Below are 14,676 nucleotides of genomic sequence, written 5' to 3'. Positions count from 1 at the left end.
GAGCCACTCGTGCAAATTAAAGCATCTCTAATATGAGGCATAATAAAGAAAACGTTTTACTGACAGAAATACTAAAGAGAGAGCAATTCTTTTCCTGCCAGGAAAGAAGAAAGAGGGAAAAACTGGATTTTGGCACATGATCAGACCCCACTGCATGCTGGCCATTTTCCTGAAGCCCTTCCATGCCTGCTTTTTCCTCCCTGCTTTCCTTTACCTACTACCATTCCTCACAACCCTCTATCCATGTAATAAACCCCAGTATACAAAAACAGGGGGTGAAAGGGGAGAGGAATTCCTTGTTTTCCTTAAACTGCTGAGGGTAGCGTGCCACACAGCGAGGCGAACAGCTGCAGGGTGGTGCCTGCTGTATCTGCCTCATGATAAATTAGTAACCGGATCCAAAATGAAGTTATGATCTTGGCAGCCCTTCCCTGCTCTTCTTGGCTAATTCCCCCCTGCAGCCAGCATACCACAGGAGAAACAAATCTGTGATGCTTGTCAGTGCATTCTGACAAGTCCTGGTTGGAGCCTGTGGATTTTGTAGCTTTGGCAGGCACAGGACACCAAGCAAAGGTGCAGCACTTGCTTCTGTGCAAAGTCTGGACGCTCAGCTTGACTGGTGCCAGCAAAGATGGTCTGAACCTGGGTGGAGTGTCCAGTTTTCTCAACAGCTCCTGGGGTCATTAATGGGAACAGGCACCCTGGTACTCAAGGCAGCCGCCAGCCTCACCTTGTCCTTAGCCATCCTTGCTGTGAAGAACCTGCATGGGCTCTGCAGCTGCCTCCAGGTCATGCCTGTGGCTTCATCAAACATCACTGTTACTTTAACAAGTTTTGGAGAAACAGAGTGTGCCTCAAACAGTTCTTACTAATTCTAGGTTATGGTGGTGAATGGAAGTTTGGCAATTACATATCTATTTTCCAGTCATGTGAAGTTGCTCCCTCTGGATCTGCACAAACAATTTGCTATAATCTGTGCCAGATGCTAATTCAATTTCCTCTTTCCATTACTTTTACTTGTTTCTTCCAGTAAAGTCATCCTAGCTGTTGGTTAAGACTAAAGAACACTTGAAATGTGACAGGCCAACTACCCAAGTCTGATGGTTCCTATATAAAGCAAACTGTCATATTTTTATTATTTTAGCAAGCTCTTGCTCATGAAACAGTATTTCAATTCCAGAGCAAGACAAGAGCAAGAATCTCCAGTATGCCTTTGATGTGGTCTGTGCTTTCATAAACAACTACAAATATTTGATCAAAGAAATAAAATTTTCAGTGAAATTTAGACTCCTGAGTGTCTCCAGTGATCATGAATGGGGACATCCAGGTGACAGAAGGGATACACAAAAATGGTGAATTTGGATTGTAACTGCAGAAATATAAGCTGTATGCCTGAAAAAATACCTGTCCAAATTGATCAGGGAAAGCAGAGAGCAACACACAGTGACAAATTCCATATTCAAATCCAGCAAAGGATATCCAATTCATTGCACATTGCAAAGGGAAAAAAAAAAGATGCTGTAGGTTATGGCAAAAAATGGGAGCCTTGCAATATGGGGGTTTTTTTGTCCTTTGCCACCCAAGGCTTTACAAATAGGAATTCAAGGTTAGGGCATGGCTGCTGCCATGTCCATTATCAGAGCCACAAGGCTGTGTATGGGCAAAACAAAGGTCAGTGTCTGGAGTGTGTGAACTGAGCCAGAGAGGGAAGGTGCTTACGTGCTGATAGAGTTTCTTGCCGAAGGTCTCGCGCTGAGCCGCGCGCTGGCACAGGATCTCCAGAGCAGCTTCGGCCGCCCCGAGAGACCGCATGCAGTGATGGATCCGGCCCGGCCCCAGCCGGCCTTGAGCTATCTCAAACCCCCTGCCCTCACCTGGTTGGAAAGAAAAACAGGCACTGCAGACTCCATGATTCCCTCTTGAAAGGATCCAAGGCTCCAAGCAGAAGTGGCCCCACAGCACCAGAGCTAGAAGCTGCTTTAAAGCTTATTTTGCAGAACTGTTGCTTGTTTACTCCAACCAGATCTATATTGACACACTTAATAATACTTAGATCATGAAGCACACCCCAAAATGGTTTCTGAGGGGATTTGACTCACCTGATTAAATTTAAATTTTGTTAATCTTACACTGAAAAATACATCTATAGGATTTGGAATGAGTATCTGGGGGAAGACCATAAGGTTCACAGGTCCTAGGGCTACTCAGGAGAGAAAGCTCTCTGAGAAAAAATTTTAAAAAGCAAAGGAGAAAGAAAACATCAGGATTTATACTAAGTGAGAAAAGTAGAACAGAGTTCTCCCTGCAGGGGGTCACAATTCTGGCCTGCTTATTATTTCTTTTTCACTTCTGCCAAGTACTGGCCATGGAGTGCAGAAGAACATTCTTTCTGAAAGTCTGTGAGATCTACGAGAGCTGGTTTTGGGGGAAGAACACCAGTGACAGCTTTTGCTTTGCTCTACTTCAGGGCAGTGATACTTGCATGACAGCCAGAGCTGCCCTGGTTGCTTTCTGCTCTAAACAAGGTACATTTAAGCAGCGGGTAGGCTGCTAAAGGAAGAGTGGGCTCCCTCAACTGACTGGAGCTGTTTACAATAAGTTACGGTGATTCATGACATAAACCACTATTTCCTAAAGCTTGTTTCATTGCTGTATATATTAAAGAGGAATTAGTGCTGAAACTCACCCAGTATTATATTGGAGAGAGGTACTCGCACGTCATTGAAGTGTATCTCAAAATGCCCTCCATGGATCTCATCTGCAGAGACAGAAAACACAACAGCAGGGTAAAACGAAGGAGGATAAAAATACAGGCCTCCAGTGGCCTGCAGCTTCTGAGACTGCTAATAAATTAATACACATATAGCTGATAAATATGGTCACCTACCCATGTAGCCAAACACTGAGAGGGGTCTTATCAGCTTCAGCCCTGGGGTGTCCATGGGAACAATAATCATACTGTGCTGCTTGTACCTGATCAAGACAAAAAGCACAATTAACTCTGAGCCTCCCTTCTGTCCCCTCCTTATGCTTTTGTTATTTTCCATCCTCAATTTAGGACTCGGATAAAGCCAGTGCTGAGATTCACCTGTACCATCTGCACCATCCTGCCCACACAGTATGGCTTCAACACTTCTTGACACACCAGTCAACAAGTGAAAATGTATTAGTGGCACCTAATGCACCATGACTGAGAAACTCCTGCTGCTGCCACTTCTGTGCACACACTTCTGTATCACCTAGTCAGTTCCCCACCTCTGCCTTTCTGTTTTCTTCTCAAAACAAGTTTATCAGAATCATCATCTTGGCTTGCCTACAGTTTAGGGAAAAAAATCCCCATGTTTACATTCCTTCAGAATACTTAAGGTCAGTTGTTAGTCACACAGAACTGGAGGTGATGCCCCAGGTCTCTGAATTCAGTCTCCAGTTCTAGCAAGCGCAGTGTCACATAATCCCCTCCATTAGCTGCTCTCAGCTTCTAAGAGCTCAACAGCTAATGTACAACTTCCAGGAAAACCTTCCTGGGTGCTGTATGCAAGTTACTGATTGCTTCTTGGTGGAACCTAGCTAAATGTAGAAACTTGAGATAATCCACAGGATTTGGGCGAAAATCCATCTTAGATATAAATGTTCCAGTTCTTTTGCATTATAGCTGTGTGACTTTAATAGCACCAGACATGGAGCATTTTATTCATTACTTGCATAAGTTTTTGCAAAAGTTTGCAATTCTACTTTGATAATAAGAGTTGAACAACATGTTCGTGTCAAAGAAGAAGAGGTATTTATTTACACATATAGGAATGGAATGAGTAAGTCTGATTTAAGATGTACAATGCTCTCTGCTTACACAACTTCATATTACCAACACCCCACGTTTCAAACTTAACTTTTGGTATCTACAGATATCTTTGTGAAAAACTTAATCAGTAACTTCAGGTCTCTGATGTGCCACTTGTACCCATCCTGTTCGGGGAAGCTCTGAAAAGTTTTGGTTTTATTATTTACGCATTATTATTTATTATTTAATTCTTCCTGGTGTTAATTGTTTTATATACTATATTTACAAAATAAGTAAGCCAGAGGTAGTTGTTGGTTAAACAAATGATGCAGACTAAAATTTATGTGACCAAGATAAAGCTAGTGAAGCACCCAAAATTTCCTGATCCAATTCATCACACAGCTGCACAAACACTAGAGCTGGTGCAATGGAAAGAGGCGGGAAGCATGCCAATGAAAGATGGTAACAGTGGAAAGGTTGGGAGGACTCAGTCAACAGCATCTGACAGCAAAACAGGAACTCAGGCTACAGCAGACAGATGCTGAGGTTTAATAGATCCCTCTAACTCAGGAGCACATCCAACTGGTCAAGGCAATTAATGGCATTTCACTTAACAAAATTTTCGCAAGCAGTGACTCCTCCATGGAAGAAGTTTTAGGGAATTCTGTGTCTCCTAGTAATTCTTACCTGGATGCTGATGAGGTTTTGGTTTTGCCCATTACAATTGCAACTTTGCAATTTGGGTTCCCAGCACCTTAAATAAAGTGGCAAACACAAAAATAATTTTTAGTATAAAATCTCAATGTTGAAGCAAATGAAGTTTCGTAACAAGAAACCCTACTCCCTTCCTTTTGTGATGCAGGAGATGCAATCTACTCCTGTGTTTATACTCTGAATAATTATGCTGGAACAAAATACAGCTTACTACTTAACATGCAAAAGGGAGCTGACTTGTGGGAAGGGGAACATGAAAAGCCAAATATCCAAACCCTCCTGCTCCATCATCTATTCCTATGAAAGGGGAACAAGAAGGTACTTGAAACGGCATTTAATTACTTCTGTCTCCGTTACAGCTGAGCAAATAAGTGTGATACAACAGCACATCTATCAAGGTGAGATGCTGCCATTTCAAAAGTAAAACTTTTAAAAAATCTTCTTTAGCCTATAAAGACTGAAGGGTCTATGTGGAAATGACACACCAACCACATTACAGCCAAATTATGCAGATTTGTCCCCCTTCATGCAAACGATTTTAGATTGCACTTCAAAAAAGATCTGAGTGGAAACTGTTACCTGAAAATAGTCAGCTAGTATTTCAAGCCATTGATAACATTATTTGAGATGTTTGTTATATGGATATATTTATTAAGCCTTTGTAGCATAAAGACAGCACTTTAATGTACAAGTCCTAAAGAAGATTCTTCCATTGATTAAAATAACATTTCTGTGACCCTTAATCCTCACTGTCTTTTTTCTTAGTACCAAAGCATGCTCTCATTCCTTTCAAAGCCTCCCACAAACAATAAAGCTAGGGGAAATACCCAATGGGTGTAGCAATCAGTAATTTTTTACTGCTATCTCAATGCAGATGACAAGCTTTGCAGAGATTTAATTCGAGGCTTGATCTGCAGCAGCTTGGTTTTGTTCTGAGGTCAGAAACAAATGCAACTTTTTAACTTCTCTGGCAACTGTTCTCACAAGGTTTGGGAGACTCTGGTCTGGACAATACAACCACCTGGCTTTCAGCTGAGCCACTTCCTCCTACAAACAGCCACTGTGATGGCCAGGAAGCAGGAGAGAGATTTATTTTGGTCTGATAAACACTGCCTGTTTGGAGGGCCAGACTGCCAGCTGTTTACTTTCCTCTTTTGCAATATGGTATTCATCCATTGTTTCCAGAGGGGCCCATGAGCTAACAAGCTAAAAGTCCCAGTGAAAAGCTTAGGGCAGGGGGATAAATCAACTTGGTAAAAAAAAACCAAAACAAAACTTGGCTCATTTGGGCAACTGCAACAAGCAGGTGACCAAGCCCAAATGACCCAACATATGCTTTGCAGGGTACTACCCTGCACAGGGAAATGTCACCCCTGCATAGGGGGTATTTGACACTTCTCCTTTTCCACAAGAGGTAAAGAATTGCACAAGTGCTATTTTCTAAACCAGACCTATCTTCAAGTGAGGTTTACCACAAAAGATATTTTGACCTTCTGGAATATATCTTCAAAAACCGTTTTGTAAATTATCCTCAAGTCACATTCCTGCTTCAAACCAAAGGGCAAATTTAACCATGTTGTATAAAATAAAAAAAAGCAGAAGCTTTCATGTTGAACTCACGGAGAAGTTCACTGAGACCTAAACATCTGGTTAGATGCTCTAAATAATTTGTACACATTTCTGGAAAGCAATACCTCCATCTCATCTGTGCTTGCTCCTATCTAAGCACAGCAAAGGAAGGCAGATTCCTGGCCCTTCCACTCCTTAGATTCTGAAATCCTAAAAACCTAAAACAAATTTTATGTCACTTTGACCCTTAAAAGACAGAAAAAAAGTTCTTGTCTAATGCAAGACTCCGAAAGACTCCAGTGTTTTGGCAGGAATGCAAACAGCCTGGATGGAACAAATACCGCGTTTGTAAATGACATTTTCACATCATTTACAAAATACAAAGACATTGCTGGAGGATGGGGGGAGGAGTTAGAGAGGCTTGTTATTTTGGTAGGAGTTTTGCAAAAAAACTCCCAATTGAATAGACAGTAGACATTTTAATAGGTCAGTTTTAACCCTATTTCCATATTGATGAGCTTTTCAATAGTTTTCAATGTATACAACTGAACAACCTGTCCAAAACTTTTAGACCACAATGCTGCTACACCAGCAAACATCTTCAGTTTAACTAACTTCTTACACTTTTGAACTCTTCACGGCACTCACATAGGCAAAGACAATATTTTAAAATGTGCTTAGAGTGTTGATCACAATCCCATTAGAAGCCTAATCTTTGCTATCAGGGGTATAACATGCTTAAGATTACCAATCTTCACACAATCAACTTATACAGCTTCTTTCTGGTGGAGAGACTACTAAATGTGGCAACCTTTGAGCACCACCTGTACTTGAGGAAGCTGCCACAGAGCCTGCTTTCAGAAGCCAGTGGCACTTCAATTCTTGCAATCAATCAATTTTTCAGTGTTCAGTCTTCAATTTTCTGTCTAAAATGACTAAGGCCAGATAAACTACTGCCTGAATGCTGAATACCTACGATTTTTGCCACACTGACTGCTGCATCCATCAGCCCAGCAGGGGTCTGTGGTGACTTACAGACCTGACAGCTTCCTAGACAGACACTGATAAACACATGTCCTGGACTCTCCTGCAAGAAGAAACTGGTCTTAGCAGGGTGGATGGCAGCATGGTACTGGGGGGTCTCCTAATGGAGAAAAGGGACACACATACACACAGCCCACCAAGAGTCCGCAGTAATTTCTATCCACTAGCATATTGTATTCCACAGTTTTATCTCATCTTCTCCAGACAATACTGCAGGCAGCTGGTTCGTGGTGGGCAAAGACTACACTGTAGCTGCAAGCAAACTGGCTACAAGCAGTAAGGACAGAGGCAATGCTGGGGTTGTGCAGCTGCAAGGAAGACTGCAAGCTTTGCAGTCCTGTCACTGAATGCGGTTGCTGGTCATTCCCAGCTGGAGCTCATGGGCTCAGCTGGTGCAAGTGAGAGCAGCTGCTGAGCTTAGGAATGTTTTTTTCCTTGCCTTCATGCCACTTTCACATAGCCACAAGGTTTTAGTTTTGTATTCACTCTTACTTACTAAATAATTTTTGTTATTTTTGAGCCTATAGGACCCTACTGAATACATACATGACAATATTATTTCTCTACTCTGACTGGAAGGATCTGTCCTCCCTGCACCCCTGGAAAGTTATAAGGAGCTGAGGAACTGCAATAAGCAAGGCAGGGTTCACATGAGCTGCCTTCCTACAGCCTGCCCACAGACCCTCCTGGGCACTTCTGCAGCCAACACACACTTCCCTGAGAGCATTCTCAGCTCTAGCTTGCTTATTTCATCTTATTGGAGACCATATTGAGACAAAGCCTATTCAGAACTGAGAGGTTCATTTGTTTGAAAGAGATACAGCTCAGACCTCAAAGCCATGACATGACCTGCAAGGAGATGGCCTGGAAGAAGCCCAAACATCTTATCTGCCACTGGGAAAACACCACTGAAGTACTGTGATAACTCAAGATGAAAACATTGCAGAAATGTGCACAAATATTGTGGCACTCTTTAGACTTCCTCTCCCAGCCCATTTTACTTTGTCATCTGAAACAAAATATAGCTTGTGGAAAACATCTGCCCATTACATTCTTAGCTGCCCATCTTTAAGAATCTTTCCTTTCACATACTTCAAAATAATTGAAGCACAGACAGAGGGTTAATCCAGTCGTGGCAGGTACATCAGAGAGCCAAAAACCACCAAAATCTGACCTCTGGTCGGCTCAGTATCTCTGTTATTAGGCTTCAATATTGTATTTAGTGGAGCTCATTAGACTGCTATCTGACCCAGGATAATTTGAACAGGTCACTAATTTGATTATGAGATTGACTGGCAACATTCAAGTCCCTGAGAACTCTCCCACAGGATGCAGGACTATCTGCTTGTACTCTGGTTGACAATTTGCCACTTGTGTTCACATATTTTCCTTATCATCTTTCTGGTTTCACAGACTGAAGGAACCCCTTTCCCCACCTCACAAAAAGCAAACTCATTTTTCTATTGTATCCCCTAAAAAGTTATTTAAGGAGGGGATATAAGGATCCCTTAAAACCTTATACAGGCATCCATCAAAAGCAGAGTAGTGCCCTGAGGAAAGACTGTAGTGACTCCCTATGGTGTCTGGGGCAGTAACTCAGCCCCAGATGGACCTTCCTCTTCTCTCTCTCCTTTTCATCTTTTTAACGTGTGGCTTGATAAAAGCCTTTTGATGATGTATAAAACATTTGGACTTTCAGGAATAAAACCACAAACAACAAAGAGAAGCAGTAAGAGTGTCCTGACCTTCCAAAGAGCAGTCACAGTCTGGTTGGAAGAGGAAGGAATGTAGGAAGTGTACATGTTCAACACAAGAAGAGTTTCCAGGAAAGCACAATTTTTTAAAGGTTTTTTTTTAAACTGTCAAGTCAAAATGAAAGTGCAACTGACTTCCACACGAGGGTGTGGTGGTTGAAGACAAAATGCAATGTGTCAGACCAATTCAGATCACTTCACTGACGCACATCTCAATTGCAGTCCCTGCTACTCATCTGCTGGCAAAAGAAGGTGAGTTTTGTTTTAATCCTTCTTTCTCTGTATATTGTATGATACCTTATTTGCATACATTTACTCACAGTTAAGTTGGCTTTACAGACAGACATCATTTCACTAAGGCACATCTCCTTTCCAGTATCAAAATTAGATCTGTTCAGCAGAAGGACAGAATACGGCTTAATTCATCAGAGGAAAAAAATCTGTCTCTTTAAACTGGGATATTAACTTAATTCACCACCATTCATACAATCCCACATCAAGTTTAAAGACACAGAAACACTGAATTTCTATCTGACTGGAAGGCTGAAATAATTCTGCAAGAAAACATGCAGTTGCAGACAATATATTTATTAGTATACCTCCTAGAAAACACTATTTGAAAAACCAGCAGAGTTTCTGAGCTGTTTGGGTACTTGTGGGCAGTTCGTATGTGATGAAATTCCTTTGTGTCATAACATCCTGAGAAGTCTCCAGCTGTAAGATGCAGGGTACCCACAGCAATCTGCTTCTGTAAGAAATTCCACACGGGCAGGGCTTGCTGTGTGGGATGGAGACTAAAGGAAGCTTTTCCACCGCTCTTCAGCGCCCGACTCCCATGGGACTGCTTGGCTGTTTGTAAGGGGCACCTGCACGTGTGCCTGAGAAACAGCATTACCAGGAAAGATAAACAGGAACAGGTATGGGAGCCAAAACATAACTGTGTTTTTAAGGGAGAAATATCAACTGTTGCATTTTAGATAACTTTGTTTCCGTCAAGAACTCAGGGCAGGCAAAAGCTTATCAGGCAGCAGAGCACAGAGTCACAGCCAAACTGCTTTGTCGTACACAGACTTTTAAAGCTTGCCCTGACATGCTTACTGGTTTGCTTTCAAGTAAATCTGCCAGTGATTCCATTTGATTAAATGTTCCTTAATGGGTTCTGTATTAAGTGTTTTAAGACCACAACCAAATATTTTCATTTAACTTCTAATTTTCCTCAAATCTCAGCTAAGTGGATTAAACTCTTCTTGCTGCAGTTTTTCTTCTACTAAAAAAAAAATTAATAAAAACAGATTATTTTGCTGCTGATAACTAAATCTCTCCTCAAAGTACCATAAAGTTGCAAAAGATTACTGCTGCTGCAGAATCCTGCTAACACAGTTTGTTAGGCATAGAACAGACATCCCTTTGCCAAAGTACTGTGACTGTACTTTTCCATTCTGCACATCTCATTAAAGCAACAATAAAGAACAAATTGCAAGACTTTAAATAAGAGTAATAATTTTTTAAAGTTTGATGGGGAGTGTTTTGAAATATTAACAGAAAAATAAAACAAAGTCATTAAAGATGGAGCCAAACTAAATAGTTAATTTCAAACTAATACACTTTTCAAAAATTTTGGCTAGGGGAATCACTGAAAAAAAATTGAAATGATTAATTTCTCTCTATTTAATTGGTCTGCATCCCTTATTATGAGATGAATCAGTAACTTATTTTTTCCTAGTAGACAGATATATTAAAAAAAAAACTTTAAGAGACACTTGGCAACTCTTCATTTAAACAATTGCCTAAGAAACAGAAATGGTATTTGCATTTTTCTTTCAGGCTTGAAAAAGCCAAATTGTAGTTCTAGGGCAGAATATCAGATAACAATCTGCTTTCAGCAACACTGACTTCAAATTCTGAACAATGTATATGATGAGAAAAGGGAGATATGTTTTTCATTCTCAGCTAATTTTTGCTGCTGCTGTTGAGAAACCTTAATCCCATTTATTACAAGAAAACAGGGTACTGCAGGACTGTATTTTACAATAGACAGAATTTCAGGACATTAGTCAGTGTACACAGTCAAAGGAAAAGAGGAAAATACTGCAGGATATGACTTGCTTAAGACACAAACTGAAGATACAAATACCTAAACTTCAGCCCTAACCTGGCAGTGAGAACCCAGCCTCAGTGTTTGCACAGTAAATCTGTCATGAGATCGTACTTGAAAAACCAGCAGAGTTTCTGAGCTGTTTGGGTACTTGTGAGCAGTTCGTATGTGATAAAATTCCTTTCTGTCATAACATCCTGAGAAGTCTCCAGCTGCTAAGATGCAGGGTACCCACAGCAATCTGCTTCTGTAAGAAATTCCACATGGGCAGGGCTTGCTGTGTGGGATGGAGACTAAATTAAGCTTGTCCTACTGCTGTTCAGCAACTGACTCCCCTGCTGGGATTTTTGTAATGGGCATGTACAGTGTGCCTGAGAAACAAACAAAAAGACTCTCCTTGTATTATACTCATATCCAAAATTTGTCAAAATTTATGACAGCAGGCACTGAATATTTATGACAGTAGGCAGCTGCTTGCCTCAGCTGTAGTCTGCTCGTATTCCTTATACACCTGACTGTAACAGCATTTACAGCCTTCAGCTGGTATTCCTTTGCTTTGCAGAGGCTGGAGAGGGGAAGGTGTAATTCCAACCCTATAAACGTACAGACACAGTTATGTGCAATGGAATATTGTCAAACATAACACAGTCAGTGCAGAGGCTGGAGAGGGGAAGGTGTAATTCCAACCCTATAAAGGTGCAGACACAGTTATGTGCAATGGAATATTGTCAAACATAACACAGTCAGAGCAGTTAAAGCAATGATGGCTCCTCGACTCAAATGTGGAAATCAGTGAGGGGCACTCCAAGCATTTTACAATCTCAAATGCTAAGGGTAATAAAAGCATTTCAGTTGAATCTATTTTACTTTGTATTGCCCTCACAGATGTTGCCAGTTGCCCTATTTCACACGAGAACTTGAGATGGTCTGTTCTGCCTGTTACTGTCTAGCTTCCCTTTGATTATTCACACATGTATTCTCAATATCCAAGTTCTTTAAATTTGAGATGTATAAGCAGCCCTGAAGAAGGGTTTTAGGTTTCAACAGAAATTTTAAAACTTAAACCCAGTATTATTCTTTGGTGTTCCCTTCTCCCCACTTTTTTGTGCTTCTTAGCTTTGCCACGGTCTGAGATATGAATAACTCTACAGATTACTGGATTGAGGATGAGGAGGATGATCTCAACCCTCTTATAGATTACAATACCTATGAGCTTCTCTGTGAAAAAAGTGATGTGAGAAATTTCAGAAAATTATTCCTCCCGGTGCTCTATGCACTGACTTTCACAGTTGGAGTGGCTGGAAACTCATTAGTGGCTGGAATTTACGCCTACTGCAAGAAACCCAAGACCAAGACGGACACGTACATCATGCACCTCGCCATCGCCGATCTGCTCCTGCTCTTCACCCTCCCTTTTTGGGCTGCAAATGCAGTGCAGGGATGGGAACTTGGAAACCCGATGTGCAAGTTCACTTCTTCTCTGTACACCATGAATTTCAGCTCCAGCATGCTGTTCCTGGCCTGTATCAGTGTGGACAGATACAGGGCCACTTCTGAATCCCACGGCCATAGAAGAATTGGCAAACACTGCAGTGTTACTTGCATCTGTGTCTGGCTGGCTGCCATTTGCCTCAGCATCCCTGAGCTGATATTTAATCAAGTCAAGAAACACAATGACAGGAATGAATGCCTTCCTGTATTTCCAATGAACATGGAAACACTCTTAAAATCAACCATTCAAATCCTGGAAATTATCCTGGAATTTCTGCTTCCTTTCCTAGTAATGCTGATCTGCTATTCCGCTACTGCTCGGGCAATCTTTAGATCTGCAAATGTTAAGAAGTCCAGGCCTTTCATGGTTCTGCTGGCAGTAGTGGCCACTTTCATTGTCACCCAGCTACCCTACAACATTGTGAAGCTGTGGCGAGCCATAGACATCATCTACATGTTGGTTACGGACTGCGACACCAGTAAAACCATGGACGTGGCGCTCCAGGTCACCAAGAGCATAGCTTTGTTCCACACCTGCCTCAACCCTCTCCTCTACGCCTTTCTGGGTGCCTCTTTCAAAATGCATGTCATGAAAATCGCCAAAAATTATGGGTACTGGAGAAGACAACAGCAGAATGGGAGACCTGAAGAAATTTCTATGAATTACGAAGACCCTACTGAAGAAACAATCAGTTTCACTATATAGGCCCTCCATTGCTTTCATCATCTTACATAACCAAGGGAATTGTTTACTAATTGCAGGAGGTATTGTTTCTGCAGCTGTTTCTCCGCAAGTCAACTTTCAGATGAATTTCTGAACCTGCCAAGACACTACAGAGCACTTCAAAGTAGAACATGTTTATCAGAATCAAGCAAGAACTGGACACTGAAATTCCCAGAAACAACCAGAGATATTTACTAAGCAACATCGAACAACTCAAACAAAAAAACCCCACCACACCAAAACCCAAGAACCTAAAAACACCCCCAAGATTTAAATTTCAAAGTGTCACAGTACTAGGCAATTAAGTGATTGTGTAACGAACAACCTGTACACATCTAAGCATGTAACTAAAACAAAGAAAAACAATCAGCAATCAAACGACAGTACAGGAACCTTTGTGCCAGAAGTTAATAATAATCTTGTGTTTCTCCAACTATTTTGTAAAAATTTAGAACATTTGCCTAACAGCTCAGTTCCATTTCTCAACTCAGCTATCATCCCATAGATACTGTTGCAGCTTGAAAGGAGGTATAAGCTTATGGCTGAGAATTGAGAGGGAGAGAGAGAGGGGAAAAGCCATTCTCTATGTGTTTCTATAAATGTATAGCAGCAACAACATCCTCCACAAAAAAACCCCAGTAACTCCTTTTCTATAACTGCAGAAAAAATGACCTTTCACCTCTTCTTTTCTGCCCATCCTAAACTTCAAGATCAGGGCTCTAAGGGCAGCACATTCTAGATTTTTGTAAATGTAATAAAAAGTTAAGTTAATCTTCAGACACAAGTCCTAGATTTTCTATTCAGAATTTTTAAAATTAATCAAGCACTGCAGTAACTGTATCTGCTAAAATATATGGAGACACAATAAAATCAAAGAATAGAAAAAGTGCACTGGCTTTTGTTTTTTCTTATATTTATTTTTGTTTTGTTTTAGTAGGTACTGACATCTGTCATCACAGGCATTTACCAACCAGCAAAGGGTAGAGGCTTTGCTTGACAAAAGAGAGAGGTTCCTATTCCATATGGAGCTCAGTTTTTACACAGAGAGGTACCAAAGCTGTCCCCTGCCACAGTGTTGGCAGGAATTCCAGGAAAACAGCAGTTTTCCATGAGTCACTGGAAACATTTCACTGACACATTAGCTTAGCTTTCAAAATGAAGAAGTGGTGTTACAGCATGCTGTCCTTATCTTCAAACATCCTGCAGGCTCTGACAAAATGCCTGATCTACAGATTAGGAAAGCCAACAAGAATCTCTCATTTTTAGATGCTGTTGCTATTAGGGACAATTAGGGACTGGAACAAAAAGCTCTAAAATGACAAAGTAGAAACAACAGTAGCATAAACAAGACATGAGCCTCTTCTCCCTGTTTGGATGACAAAAGCTTACAGAATGTCTGCCCAGTGTTTGGAGAAATACTAGGGTGTGAACAGATAAGTCAGAAGTGCTTGACTGATTTTGTACACATACACCATAAATCTGACATAGTTAAGCCATACTGGATTTA

General features: G+C 41.1%; 2 protein-coding genes across 3 annotated transcripts in view; one reads left to right on the top strand and one right to left on the bottom strand.

The window, feature by feature from the left end:
* The window catches only part of ACAD11 (acyl-CoA dehydrogenase family member 11), a 29,373-nt gene that overhangs the window by 1,538 nt on the left and 13,159 nt on the right, over positions 1-14,676 (bottom strand). The window contains exons 14-17 of one of the 2 annotated variants that reach the window (XM_048300382.1): positions 4,466-4,532; positions 2,888-2,973; positions 2,687-2,758; positions 1,720-1,874 (exon numbers count right to left, since the gene is read on the bottom strand). In XM_048300382.1, coding sequence (XP_048156339.1) covers positions 1,720-1,874; positions 2,687-2,758; positions 2,888-2,973; positions 4,466-4,532 — 380 coding nt within the window. The remainder of the gene's footprint in view (positions 1-1,719; positions 1,875-2,686; positions 2,759-2,887; positions 2,974-4,465; positions 4,533-14,676) is intronic. The other variant, XR_007202984.1, reaches the window with a different exon arrangement.
* ACKR4 (atypical chemokine receptor 4) lies at positions 8,920-14,057 on the top strand. Its single transcript, XM_048300471.1, is given in 2 exon segments — positions 8,920-9,111; positions 12,071-14,057. Coding segments are annotated over 2 exon segments (1,161 nt in total). The 5' UTR covers positions 8,920-9,031; the 3' UTR covers positions 13,152-14,057.

Source organism: Corvus hawaiiensis, chromosome 1 (assembly GCF_020740725.1).
Source record: "Corvus hawaiiensis isolate bCorHaw1 chromosome 1, bCorHaw1.pri.cur, whole genome shotgun sequence".
NCBI lineage: Eukaryota > Metazoa > Chordata > Aves > Passeriformes > Corvidae > Corvus > Corvus hawaiiensis.
This window is presented reverse-complemented; position numbering and strand designations above follow the sequence as displayed.